Source organism: Cottoperca gobio, unplaced genomic scaffold (genome assembly GCF_900634415.1).
Source record: "Cottoperca gobio unplaced genomic scaffold, fCotGob3.1 fCotGob3_405arrow_ctg1, whole genome shotgun sequence".
NCBI lineage: Eukaryota > Metazoa > Chordata > Actinopteri > Perciformes > Bovichtidae > Cottoperca > Cottoperca gobio.
The window spans coordinates 278,268-299,785 of record NW_021166991.1 but is presented as its reverse complement, the minus strand read 5'-3'; the positions used below and the strand labels follow the sequence as shown (position 1 = coordinate 299,785).

General features: G+C 42.0%; 1 protein-coding gene across 1 annotated transcript; it reads right to left on the bottom strand.

Moving 5' to 3' along the window:
- Positions 1–205: 205 nt before the first annotated feature.
- LOC115005934 (polypyrimidine tract-binding protein 2-like) lies at positions 206–15,303 on the bottom strand. The gene is given in 15 exon segments (XM_029427925.1): positions 206–1,930; positions 2,177–2,254; positions 2,384–2,600; positions 2,745–2,837; positions 4,035–4,068; positions 5,853–5,960; positions 5,963–5,982; positions 8,674–8,884; positions 8,962–9,072; positions 9,540–9,695; positions 9,830–9,970; positions 10,461–10,633; positions 11,697–11,757; positions 13,815–13,842; positions 15,160–15,303. Coding segments are annotated over 15 exon segments (1,569 nt in total). The 5' UTR covers positions 15,168–15,303; the 3' UTR covers positions 206–1,800.
- Between the last annotated feature and the right edge of the window lie 6,215 nt (positions 15,304–21,518).

Sequence of the window (21,518 nt, the reverse complement as noted above, 5' to 3'; positions counted from 1 at the left end):
AAACGGATACTTTATACTTGCTGTTAGTGGTATTTGTGGTGGCAGTCCGTAGCGTAGCATTGCTTTAGTGTACAGTGTACTATGCTAACGTGAAGTCTTCATCCGACGCTGACTCAGGTGACATCACTTGAGGACATTTATCAGACGTCACACAGCTGGAGACACTTAAAGCTTTAAATGACTTTACAAACATGCAAACTCAACATCAGCTTTAAAATGTGATTTATGGTCGACTTTTTCTCGAGGACATCGGGAAAACTTACTGCGACTAAAGTCATTAGTTTTGCATTAACATGGAGATTTTGACAGAAAGGTGAGAAGTCTGAAGCGTTTCACTCAGAGGCTCCAATGCTGGCATAAAATGCAGAGCTTGGAAAAATGACAGATGAGGCCATTTGTGTAATTGATAAAAAAGGTGTGAGAGCAAGGAGACAGATCAGACAGATTGTCAGGAGAGCGAGCGAGGCCCCGAGAGGCGGATTAGAAAATAGTGAACTACCAGAAGAGAGAGGAGCGAGACTTCAGAGGAATAGATTCAGTGTGCAGGGTGGGAAACATCAACTAAATGCATTTCTTGTCCTGTGAATTAGTAGCATCACAGGCTCAATCTGGCTGATTAGAGCTCCTTCTCTAGTTGCTCCAAAATGAAAGTTGGCTTCTTTCCCACCCTGGGACTGAAGATGGCTTCAGAAGAGAGCAGACAGAACAGAGCAGAGAGACAGAGAAGGGGATGCAGAGCTACAGAATAGTTTTATTAAGCATGCTACAGACGTAATGCAGAATACACGAGAGACCATGAGAGGGAAAACTCAAAAAGCAGGAAACAAAGGCGCACCTCCCCTTGTTAGAAAATAATCCATCCTTTAATTGTGCCTTTCAGAACTATACCAAATCCTTACATTTTGATCTGTATAAAAGAAAAGAAATACACATTTAACTATTATTTCTGAGCAATAACCTCCAGCCGAGAGGTGTCGGGCAGTTAAACACAAGAACTCACATCCTGGGCCTCAGCGTGTTCAAATGCTTTTTGTTAAAATGAATTAAAGGAACACTAAAGGCACAGAAACTTTGGTCCAACTGAGTAGCCCTCTCCAGTAAACGCTCACATGACAATGAAATCACAGTGGACTCATCTTCTGACTGCCTCCACAGCATGCAACACTCTGTCTTTACTACACATGCTGACTATAACACCTCACTGCTAAGGAAAAAGTATGGAAGGCTTCAAAAACACAGAGAAAGAAATACTTAGCTGTGATATACGACGTACTTGTGGAATAAAGGAATTCAAGTGAAGCTGTCAAACTCTGACATGTTGACGCAGGAATATTCTTTCCTGGTGCGAAACTAAAAAGGGAGAAACGTTATGAATCTACAACTAAAAAGCTACGCCTGGTCGGTGGCAGAGCTCCAGAAACTGTGATGATGACGAAACAGCTTGCATTCTCACTAACCCCCCCACAAAAATATCCAATACCAATGTGCCTCAAAAGCATAGGAGGGTAATTCAAGAACATGTCCAGCTGTAGAAACAGTTGATATTGTCAAGTAAGGCACATAAGTACTGTATCTTTTCAACTAAATAAAGAGTTAAACTACATCAAACTATCATACACGGGGACAATCAATCATGTCAAGATTGTTCTCGACATAGAAATACAGAGGTACAGTTAAGAACAGCTGGGAGGATCCAGGATCTGCAACACTCATTGTTCTCTTGAAAATAAAAAAACTCAGTCTCTCAAGGAATGACAGGATCAAGAGCAGATCGACTCCTCGATGCATCCAACCGCGGCTTTAAATGGTGGACTTGGAGAAGGAGACTCTCAGGTGCTGGCTGCCCCCCATGTTGTAGTTGTGAAGTTCGATCAAGGCCTGGATGGCCTCCTCCACGGTCGACATCTGGATCAGAGCCATTTTGCGATCCCTAAAAAAGGAAAATACGACGCAGCAGTAAGTATACAAGTAGAATACACCACCGGACTCTCGGCCAGGTCGGAGTGGAGGAACCGCTCGTTACGGTTTCAGAGCACGGACTTTTCTTTGGTCATTTTCTTTCATGCTGCATTACTTATTTCCAAGGATGAAATGCACGTAAATGAAACTGCAGAAAGTACAAACAGACTGGAGGTCCAAGGTGGACAGCATCCAACGGTAGGAGAGGTGTACGTACTGGAAAAACTTGAATGCTTTCACGGTGCCTCCAGCGTTGGAGAAGAGCAGCCGCAGGTCGTCCTCCGTCACATCTTGTCTGTTGAGATAAAGGTCAAACTTGGAGTAAGTTTAATGACGGACCTGAGCTCTGGGACACGAAATGGACCCGAGTCATCATTAAGGTTCTTAGCTTGTCCTGCTAAGTCAGGACCTGCGAGCGACTTACGGGACGTTGGAGAGATGGAGGGTGGCAGACGGCGGGAAGATGTTCTGGAAATTCTTGGAGCCGGGTTTCTTGAAGCGATGAAGCGGGGAGTTGGCAAAGTCCTTGGTCAGGCCCTGGTCGTCCAGGCCGTCCCGAGGCAGCGCCACAGTCTGGTGCTTGGACAGAGTCACCCGGATGATCTTGCCGTACATCTTCTGGCCATTCAAGTGGCTCATTGCTTCGGCCAAAAGAGAGGAAGGTCAGAGAGGCTGCAGCGGTCATGTGGGGAACATGTGCTGCACCAACTGTAAAACTGCATTAAAGCTTGAGCCCTGGATGCAGCAGTGACAGACGCAGAATCAGAACATATGGACTTGCTCACCCAGCTGTGCCTGGTTTCCGTCAGACATCTGAATGAGAGCGCTGTCCTTCTTATTGTAAAGAATTTTCACCCTCTGGACATCACCATACACTCCTGCATTAGAGCCACAGGCAGGCAGGAGGAGGAGAGGTGAGGTGGAGAGAGAGCAGACAGTTAGAGAACAAACAGAAAGTGTTAGAGACAAGAAACACAGAAGAGAGACTAGCAGAGTACACACAAGAACTTCAGACTTTAGAGTGAGAGGTGTGTAGAAAGAAAAGGTAAAGAGAAGAGAGACCCTCTAAACAGATAAGTTATCAAGCTGTGTCAGATGGCTACAAATAAAAACTGCATGCAAAAATAATGATTTAACCGTGCATCAACAGATTCCTACATAGTGAACTTTAGAGCAATGTAATGAACTTTAACCCAAACCAGTTAACAGGGGGCCAAAAGTATTAAATTACCAAACAAGCTACTGTGTGCAAACAAATGTACATAAGCTTCAAATAAGAATAAGAATTAGAGATGCCTTGATCACGTTTATTGTTGACGACAGTGATTTGCGATGTATTGCTGAGTATTAATATCGTCCGAGTCTGATTGTTATATATATATATTTCATAGTGAAAACTTCTCCTTGAAACAGGTTCATACAGATTAAGAAAAGTTAGATTTTAGAATAAATTAATGCCACTCGAAAATTATGACAAACTTTACGCGTAATTGTTCTGCTCTCCAGATCTAGTTATTGCGAGAGGCATGTTGTACATGTTTTTAAATATAACATCATAACAACATCATTTACATTTGTCCAATACTAGTGTTTACTGAATAAAGTTTGAACGCATCATAATGTAAGTCAATGGAACCTTAACGTTAGCTACTTTATTTAGCCAAGCAAGACTGTGCTGCCCATCGGCTGCTAACGGCTAACAGCTAACAGTTCACTGCTAACAGCTAACCTTAACTAGCTGTCCTCCTAAAGATTTAAACAGTTTGTTGTTCATGTTGTATTATCGAGGGTTGGCGAAAGCACTAATGCTGATCTGATGATAACGATCAATCAGGGCATCCCTAATTAATAATAACAAATGTCTCAAAGATAGAATGGTAAGAACTAAAAGATAAGGTAGAAGAAATAAAGAGAGAGAGGGAGAGAGAGAGAGAGAGAGAGAGAGAGAGAGAGAGAGAGAGAGAGAGAGAGAGAGAGAGAGAGAGAGAGAGAGAGAGAGGAGAGAGAGAGAGAGAGAGAGAGAGAGAGAGAGAGAGAGAGAGAGAGAGAGAGAGAGAGAGCTAACGATAACATACCGAAGAGGGTAAACAGACTTTGGGGCGTAACCATCTTTAGAGGGAGAGAAGAGCAACAAGCAGCGTGAGACAGGTAGAGAGGTAGAAGAGTCGGAGCGGAGCGGAGGTAGAGATGGACAGATCGATCCAGAACGGAGGTAGGTAGGAGGAATGGTGGTTTTTGTTTCCCCCCCGGACAGTGATGGAGGTGGTGGGTCATGGAGGAGGGGAGCAGGCGACGAGAGAGGAGTAATGGGGGGGGCGGGGGGGGGGGGTTAATGTGGGAGGGGGAAAAGGGGTGATTAAAAGTCCCCCCACCAGCACATGGAGTGGAGGGGGAGGCAGGATGAATGGAGGGGGAAAGGAGGGGTCGGGGTGAGAGAGGGGAGAGAGGGGGAGATGAATAGGGAGGCAAATGCAAATTGGGGGGGAAATAAATAAAAAATAAAAAGTGAGGAGGGGGAGGGACAAAAATAAAATATAGGTCAGTACACTGGAATAATGCAGGTTGGTCAGAGATAATGGCTTGGATCAATGTTTTCTTTGGTCAAATACAGCAAATTACTGGTGTTTCACCCTGGACAAGCATGGGGTAAAGGTACATTCATGTAAAAATCATAAGAAAACCAGCAATATAAAGTCAGAACCATGGGAGGAAAACAACATGCGGAAGCTCGGAAATCTGAAGATCTACAATCTTTCAGCGAGGGAGGATGGAACTACGAGTGAGGAGCTGCGGGAAGATTAGTTCAGACATGCAGCTCGTGTTGGACATGCGAGAGTTGATGTGAAGGCCACCGGAGTGAGCGTTCACACAAGTCTGAGGAGAAGCTTCAGCAGCACAGTATCTTAACATCACTGAATGGTAGAGATACTGAGTTCATTCACAGCCAGAGGACAGACTGATGAGGACATCAGGTGACACAAATCAGAGGCTGCTTAAGTGACAGTTCAAAATAAAAAACGCAGAGGAAGAGGAGAAAAGACAGTGAGCAAAGCGCTTCAGAGAGGCAGGTTTTGTTCCCATAGAATGATTTCATATGAGCGTTCATATGAGCTGAGAAGAGGTGAGGAGGGCTTAGAGAGAAAAACAGAAGAGAGACAGTTAGCGGAGTTAGATACAGTTTGACAAGAGAAGGGGAGGACATCGGAGGAGGAAGGAGGGGAGGGGACAGCAAACCCCCCTCTCTCTTACAGGGACAAACTGAGTCCTGACCAAAAGTAAAAACAAATCAACAGCAAGGCTCTGGGTTTGTAAAGGACACTAGAAAAGCAAAGAAAAGGTTAGACATGTCTTCATATCAAACGAAGTGGAAGTCCACCTCTAAACGCTCAAACTGAAAATGGATTCCGAGGGATGTGGACGAGTTTTCTGCCTCAGATCATCAGCTGACTACAGAAAAACATTCTGTTGTATAAAATCTATGGCTGCTGCTCTCTGGTTGTTACTTCCAACGTTATTTATGCAACAGGCAGAAACTTTAGTTTTTGTTGAACTTGTTATTGTTGAAATTACTAAGGATTGTTTAAGTGTTTATTTGAATAAATTATTATCAGTTGATATAAACTTTTAAAATATAAAATCTGCGGAATCTTATTCACACTTTACTCTGCATCATCTGAACATTAGCACACTGCAGCAGATCCTGAGCTGCTCTATGTCGGTTCTGAAAGCCTCAGACTGGTGCTCTGGACCTTCTTCATGTTTCCTCTACGACACAACACAATGAAAATAGCACCAAAAGGACGACTACTGGCCAAAACCAGCAACAAAAGAGAAGAAGAGAGGGATGAAGGTGGTCCATCTGACTGGTGTGTGTGCGTGTGTGTGTTACTGACCTCCTCGTTGAGGTTGCTGACCAGCAGGACCCCACTGGAGCCCGCCTGTCCAGCGAGGGCTACCCTCCCTGCAGCAGCAGCCGCCGCCGCCGCCACGACCACGTGTAGCAGCTCAGAGGGTTCAGGGCACCTGACAGGAAGTACAAGAAAAATCATGGCATGGAGAGCAGCACTTCCCCTGAACCACAGCGTCACCTCTAAAGAAGCCGAAATCCCCTTTTACTCTCCATTAGAGCTGCAACTAACTATTATCAATCTGCAGATTGTTTTCTGGGTGAATCGATGAAACTGTCCACACCAGAAGTCTCCATATTTAGGCTGGAAACAGCATTTTCTGACATTTTTGCATGAATGATTACTAATTAATTTATTATCCAAATATTTGCAGATATGTCGACCGACATTACATATAAGAGATAAAAGAAAAAAAAAATAGATAGAGATAAATTAGAGAGAAAGAGATAGAAAAGAGAGTAGAGAGAGATAGAGAGATATATAGATAGTATAGAGCAGAGAGAGAGTAGGAGAAAAATAAAAAGAAACAATAAAAAGAAAAAGATGAGGAGAGAGAAGAGAAAGAGAGAGAGATAAAAAGAAAATATAGATAGAAAAAGAAATAGATAGATAGAGGAGAGAGTAGTAGAAGAAAGAGAGATAGAGAGAGAGAGAGGGGGGATGGGATGGGGAGAGAGATAGTATAGGAGAGAGAAAAGAGAGATAAAAAAAGACAGAGAGAGAGAGAGCATATAGAGGAGAGATGAGAAAGAAAGAAATAGAGAAGAGAGAGAAAAATAGAGAGAGAGAGAGAGAGAAAAAGAGGAGAGATAGAGATAGAAAAAGGAAAAACATGAGGATATAGAGAATAAAAAAAGAGGATGAGATGAGAGAGAGAGAATGGATATAGAGAGAGAGATAAAGAAAGAGAGAGAGAGGATATATATAAAAAAAAAAATATAGAGAGAGAGAGAGAGTAGAGAGATTATAGAGAGAGAGAGAGATATAGAGTAAAAAAAGAAATAGATAGTAGAAAGAGAGAGTATGAGAGAGGATAGATATAGATAGAGAAAAACAGGAAGAGAGCGGAAATAAAGATAAGAAGAGAAAGAGAGAGAGAGAGAGAAGGAGATAGAGAGAGAGAGAGAGAGAGAGATGAAAAAAAGTACATAGAGATAGAGAAATATAGAAAAAGGAGAGAGATAAGAGTATAGAAAAAGACAAAGAGAGAGATAGAGAGTATAGAAAAAGACAAAGAGGTGAGAGAGGATAATAGAAAAAGAAAAATAGATATTATAGATATATAGAGAAAGGAAAGAGAGACAAAAGCAAATAGATAGAGAGAAAGAGAGAGAAAGAGAGAAAAAGACATAGAATATGATAAATGAGAAAAATATATAAACATAAAGTATAGAGAGAGAAAGAGATATAAAGAGAGAAAAGACATAAGATAGAAAAAGAAAGAGAGAGATAGAGAGAGAGAGAGAGATAGATAGAAAAAGAGAAAATAGATAGAGAGAGAGAGTATAGAGAGAGAGAAAAAAAACGATGAAAAGAGATATGAGAGAGTAGAGATGATATGATAGAGAGAGATAGAGAGATAGAAAAAGAGAAAGAAGATATAGAATAGAGATATAGAAGAGAGAGAGAGGGAGAGATAGAAAAAAAAAAAGAGATAGAGAAGAGAGAGAGAGATAGAGAAGAGAGAAGAGAGCAAAAAAAAAAGGATATAGAGATAGTATATAAAGAAAATGATATAAAAAAATAAAGAGAAAGAGAGAGATAAAAAGAAAGAGAGAGAAAAAGGAGGACAAAGAGAAGAGAACAGACAAAGATGAAGAAGAGCAGAGACGACAGAGAGAGAGAGAATAGAAGAAAAAAGAGAGACAGACAGAATAAGAGAATGCAGACCGAAGAGAAGAGAGAGAGAGAGAGACGACAACAAAGAGAGAGAGAGAGACAAAAGACCCCCCCTCCCCAGAGAGAGAGCAGAAGAAAGGAAGAGAGACAAAGAGAGAGAAAAGACAAGAGAATGGAGACAAGAGAAGAGACAGAAAAGAGAGAGAAGAAAAGAGATAAGAAGAGGAAGATAGGACAGAAACAGAAATAGAGAGAGAAGAGCAAGGAGACGAAGAAAAGAGCAAGAGATAGAAAACAGAGAGAGAGAAAGACAGAGAGAGTAGAGACGAGAGAGATAGAGAGAGAGAGAGAGGAGAGAGAGAGAGAGAGAAAGAGAGATAGGAGAGAGAAGAACAGAGAGAGAGAGAAGAGGAGGATAGAGACGAGGAGAGAAGAGAGAGAGAAGAGAGAGAAGAAGAAGAGGAAACAGAGGGAGAGGAGAAGAGAGAGGTGTAGAGAGAGGATGGTATGAAGAGGAAGAGAGAGGGGGGAGAGAGAGAGAGAGAGAGAGAGAGAGAGAGAGAGAAGAGAGAGAGAGAGAGAGAGAGAGAGAGAGAGAGAGAGATATAGACATGGACAGAGAGAGACAAAAAAAACCCCCCCAGGAAGAGAGAGAGAGAACCAGACAGAGAGGACACAGAGAGAGAGAGAGAGAGAAATGACAATAGATAGACACATAGATAGATATAGAGATATACAGGAGCATATACTTCCCATATCTATATATATATATATATATATATATATTATTATATATATATATATATATATATATACACACATATATATATATATATATATACACATACATATAAATCGCTACAGCTCTACGATTTAAAACTGTTTTTGAAAACTTTTACAAACCAGAATCTAACACACATTCAGCCGGTTAACAAAGATGAACGGAAGAAAATAAAGTTTGATGTACCTGGGATCTTACCGAGGAGGGAGTTGGAGTCTTTGCTGAAGGCAGCGGCCACCGTGGAGTCGAGGCTGGGCTGCCCGTCACCAGCAGGCAGCTCGGGCCGCGTGTAGTCGCGACTCTTATCGTTGTTGTACTTGACGTTTAGGTTGACCAGCTTGGAGAAGTCGATGCGCAGCGTGCAGCATGAATTGTAGATGTTCTGGCCGTCCAGTGCCTGGCAGGAGAACAAACAGTCAGCACGTGTGGACCGTTACATCTGCACTGTGACTGGACGAGACTTGATGAACTCACCAGTTTGGCCTGCTGAGCGTTGACCGGATCGCTGAACTGCAGAAGAGCCTGGAACTGATTGTTCTTGGTGAATGTGATTATCTTCATCACTGTGCCAAACTTGGAGAAAATCTGCCAACAAATACAAAGTACAAACTTCATGGTTCAAGTAAAGTGGATATTATGTCACATGTCAATCAACAATGTACTCGTGTTGCATTGAATTGTAAGCTAACTTTTGAAATGTCGCAATTAAGAAATGTGTATGAGGTATTTCCTGCTTTGGAGGGAACACTGTAATGCTCCAGTACAGAGAGGAGGTTGAAATGTTTGAATCGATCTTTATGTCAGTTAGTATCGTCCATGTTTCAAGCTGACAACATCCATATATTCATCAGCAGAAACAGAGGATTAGTCATGTGACCTGAATGTTCTAAAACTCAATCTGCATCAACTGTGGTTACAGAGAAAACTCCCCACCGAGCAGTGGAAACACATTTGTGTGCAATTGATGAAGTTTTATAGCATTTTGTCATTTCCATACAGCTTCTCTAATGCCACACTTCAAACTCTGAGGAGTCACAACAGCTGCTGCTCACCTGCTGCAGCACGTCCAGCGTTACAGGGTAGAACATGTTGTCGATGATGATCCGCAGCACAGGGCTGGAGGCTGCAGCCAAAGCTTCCTGTACATCAGAGCTCGGAGACCCTCCGGACTGGACTGCTGACACCGCCTGAAGCACCGCCTGGGTCCGCTGCGAACAAACACAAGCTGTCAGTCGGGGGGGGGGGGGGGCTCCACAGACAGAATGGTGACCCGCTCTGTGCTAACTAATGAACTGTTGCAGTGTTGGGTAAAATAAAAACCTGCCCGTTGGTCTCTACTAACCTGATTGCCAGAGTCAGTTTTGAGTTCTTTGTGATTGGAGTACTGAATAAAGACGGGGACGTTGCGGATGTGAGGAGTTACAGTGGTGTAGTAGTTGACCATAGTGACGGCTGTCTCTTCTGTCCCCATCTCCAAGAACGCCTGCAACAAGACGGAGGAGAAAACAAATCTCTGAGAACCAAGACGGAAGTCTCCCATTATTTCTACTCATTTACATTTAATTATGTAAAGCCATTTATCCTGCAAGTGACAGACACATAAATATATAATAAACGGTGGCAGCCGATACAATGCGTTATCAGACCAACACAGATGTCTGAACATTGGGATCGATCCAGACGAGTCGACACACTGAGGAGAACAAAGCAGCTGTACGACAAGAATCTAAAAAGGGACAAATGTGAAGCGTCTCCTCCGGCCCCTCGGCAGGCTGACAATAGTTGTTTTTGTTTGTTTGGAGCTGTGGGTTTCAGATGCAGCTCCAGATACCACCGAACGAGCCCAAAGTACTTGTGATGTAAGATGTTAGAGGACACTTGACACAAGATATGCCCCCAGAAAACTTATAAAAACAAAGCCTAACAATTGTTCTGTGGTTCTTACAAACACACCTTCTGCTCGCTGCACTCACCTGGTTCTTTCCCTTCAGTGTGAGGATGTTGGTGACTTTGCCAAAAGGCAAGCCGAGGGCGATGACTTCCGTCTCCGAAGCCTCGTTGGGCAGCTTCCTGATGTGGAGCACACGAGATGGTGGAGACTCCTCCACCCTCAGCTTTTTACTGTCACTGCCATTGGAAGCCCCGTCTACAAGGTCAGCAGAACATTGATTAACATTACCTGCATCAGATTCTTTTTTGTACCCAGATCTAGAAAATTACTATTTGTACTGATTAATTTGCAGCTCATCACCGCAAGCGTTCAAGCATTTAATATGTTGTGTGATTGTCCAACTACCGCAGCAGCGACCACACATCAGTGTTTCCCCTACCATTGTTTTGGAGGGGCGCTGCGCCCCCCCAACGGAGCCCCGTGCCCCCACTGAAATTCAAGGTGTTTTTTGAGTGTTTTTTTATATTCACAACTCACTTTTGACATTGACAGGTGCTCTTTCATTAAATAAACTAAACACTTATGTTATCGATCTAATTTATGTGCACGTTTCAGTTTGTACTGTCTACTTTGCGCATTCTCATTCTGTCCTTCACTCCGTTTTACGAAGGACGGAGCTTCGCACCTGACGTGCGCACACACCTAGTCAGTGCGGAGAAAACTAAATAGAAAGGCCAAAAGTAACCAGACAATCTCTAAAACTCTCCGACTATAAACCAGAGTGAGACAAAATCCCACAACAATGTCTGTCTCTCAATACTTTCTCCAAGCCCATTGGTTCCTGCTGAAGAGACAAAGCTTTGAAGGCTAAATAACGGCAGTCTGAGACCATCAGGCAGGTCCATGGGGGGACATTAGCTCGGGAGGGGGGCGTTGTGTAGCCATGCTAGACTGGGACTTTGATTAAAGACCCTTGTGTACGCCTCTAGTTTGTTGGCAGAGTGTTTAATAGCTTAACTTTGTCCGTCTTCTTTTTGTGGAGGCATAACCAGCTCGTTCAGTCATCCTTAATTCTGCAATTTCCCTTGAGATGCTTGTGATAACATGAAGCAGCGAGGAGGCATTAAAATGTCTGTTCCAGTCACATGTCGAGGTGTGTGGGTGCCCACCTACTGAGGAGCGTCATGTTATTCACACACTAAATAGCTCCCTTGGGAAAACGGATCAACGCAGCCCCTTTCACTTTTTAAACACGTACTAATCCTTCAGCTCCATCTGTCACTACCCCCCCCGTTCAGGGTGGTCGGTACAAACTCACCACTGATGCTGCTCATGCCAGAGTTGGGACTGCTGTACATGCACAGCTCGTCTGATCCTCTCTGCAGAAAGAAAACAGACAGTCAGGCATTGGTGTGAAATACTGGAAGTAGTTGTCAGATGTGATGACGGAATATAGAAAACTGCACTTTAAACCGAACTACCACTTTTTTTTTTATTGTACATTTATTTAAGTAATATAATAATCACGATATTCAACAACGTTATCGCAAAAAAAGCTGCAAAGATTAATCAATTAGTTGTTAACTATTCAAATTAAATCGCCATCTTTTTTTAATAATCAATTAATCGGCTTGAGTCATTTGTTAAGAAAAAGAAAAATCCTTCCAGCTCCTGAATTTTTCTGTTCCTTTAAACTGAACATGTTTGACAAATTTGAAGACTTTGGAAAACACATTTGACACTTTCCTGACATTTTATGGACCAACAACAAACTTGATTAACCAAGAAAATAATCAACAAGCAATGTTAGTTAAGCCCTAATCGCAAATGTTACTCATAGCGAGCAGCCCCATCAGACAGGCCCTCAAAGACGACGATAAAAGAGGTCTCTGAAGACAGTTTAAAGGAACAAGGAGGTGGAAAGGGACATAAAACAGAAGAAGAGTGGTGTGCTCCTCCTCCTCTGCTGTGGGTTTAATCTGGTTGAATTTAAGATGTCAAGATGTGTCATTTCATCCTGAGCTATACGTGGTCCCAGAAGGCCGGAGCTCTTAAAGCTGACTGATGGGATGAACAGGAGGCTGGCTGGGGACCCATTACACACACAACTTTATAATAGCTTCATACACCCCTCCGTGTTTCTGTCTGACTAAATTTGAACCAATTGTTCTTTTGTCACCAACATTCTTTATGGTTACCATAAACTCAATGTTTCAGGCCCTTCCACAGCGACATGACATATAAATTCAAAGGGTAATAAAGTTGTCTGACTTGGGCCAAAATGTGAGCACACGAGCTAAAGAATCCAAGAAATGGTTTCTCTCCCAACAGCTGGCAACGCTCCGTTTAGTCTTTGACACTGAAATATTGATCAAATAAACAGGATGACAAAGACCCACTATATGAGAGGAGTCGCACTTTGAGACGGCTCCGTTTCCCTCCGAGAGAAAAACGTAACTTTGTTTTGTGTAGACGGAAACGCAGCAGGCACTCAACAAATCAGGTTAGGAATCCAGAACAAAGGAAACAGGTTTGTCCTGTGTCAGTGGGGACACGAGCCCTTTTCATTAAAGACAATCTAATGCTATCAAAGCTCAAAACTAATATTTGAAGGAAATGTCATTGTTCTGGCGTTAACATGAGGCAACAACGTGGAGAAAAGGATTTAACATCTTTATGGCTTGTCTCTTTATATTTACTTCATGGATGTTTGTTGTGTTAGAATCGGCAAGTCTCAAATATTTTCTGATATCGTCAGTCTTGTAAGATACGAAACTAATATTAGGGAGAGTTGCGCGGAAGAAACTAACATTTTGGTGATTTTAATACACAAATTCAATCTTTTGAGATCAGAATACAACATCTTGTTTTGATAAATAAGTTTTATTGTGTTTTTGTGATTACACCAGATTGTTTCCATCTTCATATTGTCCAATAGTGAATACTGGCCAAGACACATCATTTGGAAGACAGAAGATTTCACAAGAAACACATTTCCCAGGAAAAACTCGGCCTTCAGCAGTTGTGACCCCAGCTGGAGAAAACAAAAGATTTGCAACATCCAAAAGCTCACAGATGCTCTAAAGTGTTCGGTCCAGACACAGAACTGCTTCAGCCGAGTAACTCCCACAGAATCTCTGGAAATGCCTCAGCGGTCCATCCTCGCTTAACCGCCAAACAGTGGAGCGGAGTCACAACCGTGTTGCAAAGGACACAAGCAAGTGACTGATTATATGCGCGGACTAATTTGGGTTTGGTAAATCTTCATCATCTATAAATGATTGTAAAAAGTGGCCAGTTTGCTAAAGATCTGAGGAATGTTTGAAAAAAAATAGCAATGCAATGCAGAAAGTTGTTTTGATCAACCGCAGCAGTACATAAGTATTAACATGTTGTTTCATAAAGTAGCACAAAGGAAGCAAAGCAGCAAACTCACCTTCACTCCAACTGCAACATCACTGATGCTGAAAGAGAAACAATTTCCATTTAGTCAAAATGGAAAACAAACTAGAAACAAAGAAAACTGTCAGATACACAGCATCACTCGCTGCTTCTTTGAAGACACTTGTTAGTGTCTATTACCAAGTTTAAATTGTTGGGTGGCAATATGTGATGCATCACATATTTAACAAGCTGCAAAGTAGTGTGGGGGGGGGAACTGTTTTTTTATTTGATTTTCTTTGGTAAACAGTGAGTGAATATGTGTAGGGCTTTTGTTGTGAAAGGTAAGAAGGAAGGAGGATGAAAGGAGTAACACAGCTGAACAAGCCTCTGTGTTGTTGATTAATAATCCTCATCTGCAGTATAGTGTAAGTAGTGACGTCACATATGTTAACCACAACGTGATGGTTGATGCATTTATTCAGGTGCAAAAGATCAGAAAATCCAAGAAAAGCAGAAAATGACCTCGTGTGATATTCACAATCAGTGTGAAAGTATTTTTCACAAAAACAATAATTTGGCCTTTCGTCAGACTGTGAAGCCACTTTCACCGCTGATGGTTGTAGGCCTCGCGTAATATTGTTCAATGATATCTACTGATCCAGTCCTTCACTCTGGATATGCATCTGATGATGCCACTAATTCACACTACCCCCTTCAACATTCAGACTACATGATCCGGCCTCATGCTGTGAAGCTGTTCCCGCGGGACTCATTTAGGATTCATCACATATTCAAGTAACGTTGAGGTCACGCTTCATGCACCCTCAGTCCGACACACCCTGCTGGTACACCAAATAACAACCACACCGCCATTTATCACCGAGCAGCTGTAATACAGAATATAAGTGTGTGTTCAGGCGATGCTGCCACACATCGATATAAAACCACATGTCATGCTTATTATCTTAAGATCCGCGCTCGGGCAGCTAAGCTAGCTTGTTAGCTACAACACAAAGGACCGACGTTACTGTAACGTTACATTCACGTTAGCATAACGGTCTGCTAAACTTCACGAGCCGCTTCGTTAGCACACTGCTGCAAAAATCACGGAACTGCATTCAGGTCTACCGAGAACATCGGCACACACGCCGAGCTTTTATATCAAATATGAGTAGCAATGCAGCTAATGGAATAAACAGCGGGCGTTAGCTTAGTTATGCTAGCATGCTAACATTAGACACTTCCTTAATGGCAGAGAGCGCGTGGCTATGGAAACCCGCTAACACAAGCATAACGTTACGACTTCTCGGCCTCTCCTCAAAATACACATTCACACACCGCAGTGCATCAATATAAAGTCAAATTATATGCAGTTAGCATCGCTGTTAAAACATTACCCGTCCATTTCTGTATAAATCTCTTAGTGCGTTCTGCTTTCGGTCCTGTTTTCGTTCCAGTTTACACCGACACTGCGCACGCACACATACACATGAGAGCAAAATGGAGGCAAGACGATGCAATGGCGGAAATGAACGGAAAGTGCCGAAACTGTGGACCGCGCCCAGCGAGCAAAAACACACCTGTAGTTGTAGTTTACAGAGTAAATATCCAGTAAATGTTTATAACATTATATATATATATATATATATATATATATATATATATATATATATATATATATATATATATATATATAACATATAATATTCAGATGTTTTAAAGTAAAGCAGCAGTACTACCGTGTTCTCAGAACTGTGATTAGTAAATGTTCTGTTTTACATTCCTTCACGGTTTATTGTGACGGACAGAACATATGAGGCAGAACCTTCAATAACATTGCTGTCAGAAATGCTTTACAATACATTGTCAGAAATAAAAGGATGTTTTTTGCTAAGAAGAGTTTTTTCAAATGACACCCTCCAATAGTCAATATCAACATCAATCAAATGTACACGATGTTACAACCCTGAATATATGTAATAAATAAATAATTTTGGATTACATTTTATGAAATTGTTACTTTTATGGTCAGTTTATGTGACTACGCCATGTGACACTACGCCACGTGCAACGTATTCAACGTGTGCAGAAACGTACAATGGCCACATGTGTTCCTGATCCCTGCATGATGTCTGATTGACATTATGAAAACCTTTTCCAAAATAACACCCAGGGACTGACGTGTGCTTCAGCCGGGCAGTGAGGGACTCCTTCTGCATGTTTCTGCATAACGATGAATCTTGACAGACATACGTCATGCTCATGGGCTCCTGACAACGTCACGCCCCGGGTGAAATTAACGCCTAACTGCTTATCTTAAAGGACCTGGGATTTAATTAAAAATGACATTTCCCCAAAGACCTGCACCTCTGAGGCTGCCATGTTGAAATTAGTTGATGAGGGGCCCTCTGAGCAAAAGAGAAATAAGCAAACTGTCAAACGCTCAGCAAATCACTGCCGTTTATCAGTCCTGCTCGCTGCTCAGGAAATAACAGTGGACTGACATCTTGCATAGCGCCCGCTGCACCGTGGATACAAGCCATATTTTTATTAAAAAGAATGAGGGGTACAAAAAACAAGCCTGTCAAATGTGATATGATACAAACAATGTGCTATATCTTGTCATCAGTGCCCCTCAAACAGTGAGTCCTCAACAAAATTAAACTAAAGTAGGAAAAGTGACGTGTTACATGTTATTTATCACGAGTGTCAGAAACGTTTTAGATAAAGCTTCAGGACAAACACTAATCTGCTGCAAAGTACAAATTATGGTTTGAAATAATATATCTTTATTGCAGTAAATAGTAACATTTATATATGTAGGATATATGTATAAAACCAAATAATATGTTTGACTAAGGGAAATAAATAAAGAGCTGATATCTTACAATGACGTTACCAAAGCAGGGAACACATGCACGTTATTCATGCACTACTTTGGTTACGTTAGGCAAAGATGGCGGTTAAATGTTAATAAACACAGAAATAGTACAACAAATCTGAACAAAGTAAACACAAACATTTATCTGTTATGTTCAGAGAAGAAGGTGAAAGAAGATAAATACATGTAAACAATACAACGTCTCTAACTCTCGGTTATTGTCTTTTTATATGCTCTGCATGGAGGACACATCGTCACACGGACCCTCACCTAAAGTTTAACATCAGTACAAGACAGATTGTAAACTTTAATATAGATGTGCAATATGACTAACGTTGCTTTATACACGTACACGGGACGTAGGTGGTGTACAGGTGGTGTATAAGTGGTGTACAGGTGGTGTATAAGTGGTGTATAAGTGGTGTACAGGTAGTGTATAAGTGGTGTACAGGTGGTGTATAAGTGGTGTATAAGTTGTGTATAAGTGGTGTATCAGTGGTGTACAGGTGGTGTATAAGTGGTGTATAAGTGGTGTACAGGTGGTGTATAAGTGGTGTACAGGTGGTGTATAAGTGGTGTATAAGTGGTGTACAGGTGGTGTATAAGTGGTGTACAGGTGGTGTACAGGTGGTGTATAAGTGGTGTACAGGTGGTGTACAGGTGGTGTATAAGTGGTGTACAGGTGGTGTATAAGTGGTGTATAAGTGGTGTACAGGTGGTGTACAGGTGGTGTACAGGTGGTGCACAGGTGGTGTATAAGTGGTTTATAAGTGGTGTAAAAGTGGTTTATAAGTGGTGTATAAGTAGTGTACAGGTGGTGTACAGTGTATGCAGGTATCAGCCTACTTTGAGAGCAACAAAGTCAATTCCTTGTATGTGCCTCATACTCTGCCAATAAAGCTGATTCTGATTCTGAATCTCTGTATACAAACGGCTGTGTGTCTCTACCTCACACACACACACACACACACACACACACACACACACACACACACACACACACACACACACACACACACACAGACAGACAGACAGACAGACAGACAGACACACACACACACACACAGTGACTGTGACGGCTCAGTCACAAGTGATGTCATCACAGCGCGACCTCCGAGGCTCTGGACGTGTTGCAGATGGTGTGAGGTGTGTGTCAGCCCAATATCTCCCTCACCTTTAACCACACACATTAGTTCAGAATGTGAGTTGATATGCACACACACACACACACACACACAGACGGAGAGTAAGACATCATGGGTATTCAGGATGGTAATTTATCGCTGCACGTTTGAAATTGAAACATTTAAACAGAGAACAGTAATGTCATCAAATGTCAATTGTGTCATGGCGAGCGGCAGGGAGATAAAATGTCATCTTGTCTGAGAATGAATATTTCTGCAGGGTCGGAGAACCCATTTATTAAAATCCGGGCGCCGCTGCCCCTCTGTGCTAAAGAGACAGTATTCCCTGTCATGTTTCACAGTGACCCTCCAGCTTGACATTTTGATTTGTCTCATTTTGTCCTTTCCAGTTTCCTGTCAGAGTGACAGCATGCGTCTGCGTGTGTTTGTGTGTGTGTGTGTGTGTGTGTGTGTGTGTGTGGGTGTGTGTGTGGGTGTATGTGTGTGTGTATGTTTCAGTGTGCCGTACACTAACAGCCGCCCCTCCTAAAAGGTAGCACAAAGTGAATGTCAGGAATGTCAGGACGCCAACATGGCCGCTGCTGACAGATGTGGAGGAACATGTTGGAAGACTTCACTCTCATGATGTTGGATCTCTTCTCGCTGCACACTTTGAAGACTTCTTGAAGATGGCACCAGGGACGCAGAAAATATCGATGCCGCTTTTCAAAGCTCTTCATTTCTCCATGTCGACACGCATTTCAGCCATCCATCAGAGGCAGACAACAGCTGTAGGAAGAATGTCAATGTGATATTATGCAAATGTATTCCGCAGAATATCACAAACATTCATGGATTGTGCTGCGTTGCTGAATGTGAATGTTATGTGCTTTGACACTGTGCTGAATAACTGACGATGTGGGACTGACCACAAAACAACAAGTGCACCAAGCTGCAGAAGGAGAGGAGCGAGTGGCCGCAGACTTTATACTTTATTTCATCAAACTTACTGTCAGAACAAACTCCTTCACTGTGACAGAGACAGAGCTGCTGACATGGACATCAGACAAATTACTTTGCTTTTCAAAAGCAAAACTATGTCACCTTTGAAGGAAGTAACATAATCCTCCTCTTACATTGACGTTCATTTGACTGTCCGGCACCAGAAGACATCTTCTAATATTGGACACAGTGTCCTCTCCACATGGGACAGTATTATAGTATCTATATCTATAGTATATATATATATATATGTAATAACGAGGGTCATCAGGATCTTAATCCTGTACGGTCCTGTTTTTATTTTTAGAAGTTTTTTTTGTTTTCTACGCACATTTTTGCTGCCTGTTTCCCAATGGAGAATATAATATTCTAAAGTATAATAAAGAACGTATTATAAGAGGTTTCTAAACACATGACGTAATACGACATTTTCTGTAAGACAACAATCTCCGTATTAAAGAGCCAACTCATCAAAAAACCTTTAATATGAGTCAATGTTACACATTTAAAGCAAAAAATAAAGTGATCATAATAATATCATATAATCATTTTAATGACACAGATTCTAATTATCATCATCATTATTATTCGTATAATACAAACATGGAGTCTTCCACTCATCTCAGGTGAATACAGTGTTCATGGAGACTCATCATGTGATCATTAGAGCAGCAGAAGACCCTCACATAGACGCAGATATCAGCCTCACGTTCACCATGTGAGTATAAACACATATTGATTTCCAATGTGACCGCAGAAGTCCCTGTGTCTCTCTTTTTCCTCCACACTGTCCAGAATCAATGTGTCGCTATCCAGCAATAGCCTCAATATTCCCCCCGCTCTGTTTCCAATTTGGTGCTCGATTGGAGACATCATTCTTCAGTTGTCTTCTCAGAGAGCGGCTGTCAGCGGGGACGTTAGTCTCTCCTCTGGCCTGCGTCTCTATTGTGAGAGCATGCAGGCCTGAAGTCACTGTCATCACACCACCGTGGCTTTAAATCTCTGTCTTCATGGCCCAACATCAGAACATGCAGCTCAACAGACATGCAGAGCCAACAGAACCTTAACCCTAACCCTAACGCTAACCCTAACCCTAACCCTGAAAGTCTGTAATACGCCCCAGGGTTAGGGAGTGGCCCCAGCAATGCTCGAGTATCACTTGGGTGCAAAAGCTAACACGAACGTTGATGGAGAGCCTACCCAGCATGCCGTTCAGCTACCTACATGCTGCATAGTTTGGTGACTAACACTAGTGCAGCAACAACAACCGCCTTCGTATCCAGGAAGTGGATCAGATGATGGACCGCTGAGGAAAAACACGTTACCAGAAGAAACTCTGTGGTCTCATGTCGGGCAACGGTCAACATATACATATGTATATATATATATACATATGTATATGTATTGTGAGCCTCAGCCTGTATAATAAATATACATATACATATATATATATAACAGCCATTCAGCAGTGCACACTCATGTTTAAAGTCATGCGCTTGTTATTAGCGATGCCAGAGAGACGCAGCAGCAGCAGCTGTGCAAGAGAGGAAGAGTCCATAACAAGGTGCAGCTGAGGTCTGCAGGCCTGGTGATGATCAGAAGAAAACGAGCAGTTAATCCACTAACTGACTAAGAGGAGGCATATCTAATGATGCAATCATAAAAATGTTGTAAAAGTGTAAGAAGCTGAAGAGTTTATGGGGAAGCAGTTTAGTTAATGACACAATATTAAACTGATTCTCCCTGAAGTGTGCTGAAGTTCTCAGACTTCACAGAGCACTTCAATAAAATGTTCCTGCAGCTGCTCGTGGAACATTATACAATAAAAGCAGTCTCGTGTATCAGACGTGTTGTAGTGGGGTCAGTGTTAGTGCATGTTGACTTGTCGTCGGGCTTCACTGTATGTCACAGATCACATCAAACAAACTATATAATTGTGCAGTTAAATTGTTGGGCAGGCTCCAGAGAAAACTTTCATTTTAGTTTATTATAACTTTCTCTCTTCCAATTATGATTGTGTCAGAGCTCTGTGATAAAAGAGTCTGGTAACCTTTCATATATCAGTGTTTTTAGTTGGGAAATGATGAGATGATAATTGTCTGTGAGTTCATTACTAACCCTGTTGACCTTTCACATCTTTTAATCTATTGTTAAGATACAAATATCAAAGTGCAGTCATATCTATTTAAACCCTCACCACATACAGACGCCTCCGTGTGGACATGAGTTGCTTCAAAAAGCTTTTCTCAGTTTCACAAGAGCAAAAAGCAAAAGTAGGAGAATGATATTGTGTCATTCTGTGTAGAAACACATTTCTTAAGAGGACTTTTCATATCCTGCACAGCTGCGTCTCCTCCATGCTGGGCACCATTTTTATGGACATTTGTCTCTCTCCACTTTCGAATGACATCCCCTTTTTCACAGCTCTGATTGAACCTGTTGTTTTCAGACATTTGTTCGGGGCCCAAAACATCAAATGTATATTAATCCAGCCCTGAAAATAGTCCCAACAAATGCCTCGTCCTGTTTCACAAATGTTTGAAACTAAAGTGAGCAGCTGTTTCAGGAAAAGCCTTTTTAAAATGAAAACTATTTGTGATGTTTTTAAAGCTTGTGGAAGCGATGAGCTTGGAGTTGAGAACAACAGACAGAGTGTCAGAAAGTACTGAGAGACTCCCGGCGTGTAGTTCTGGGTCTTTTCATGGTGACATGAAAAAGAACAGCGGATTGTTCTGAGAGTCAGACCTGG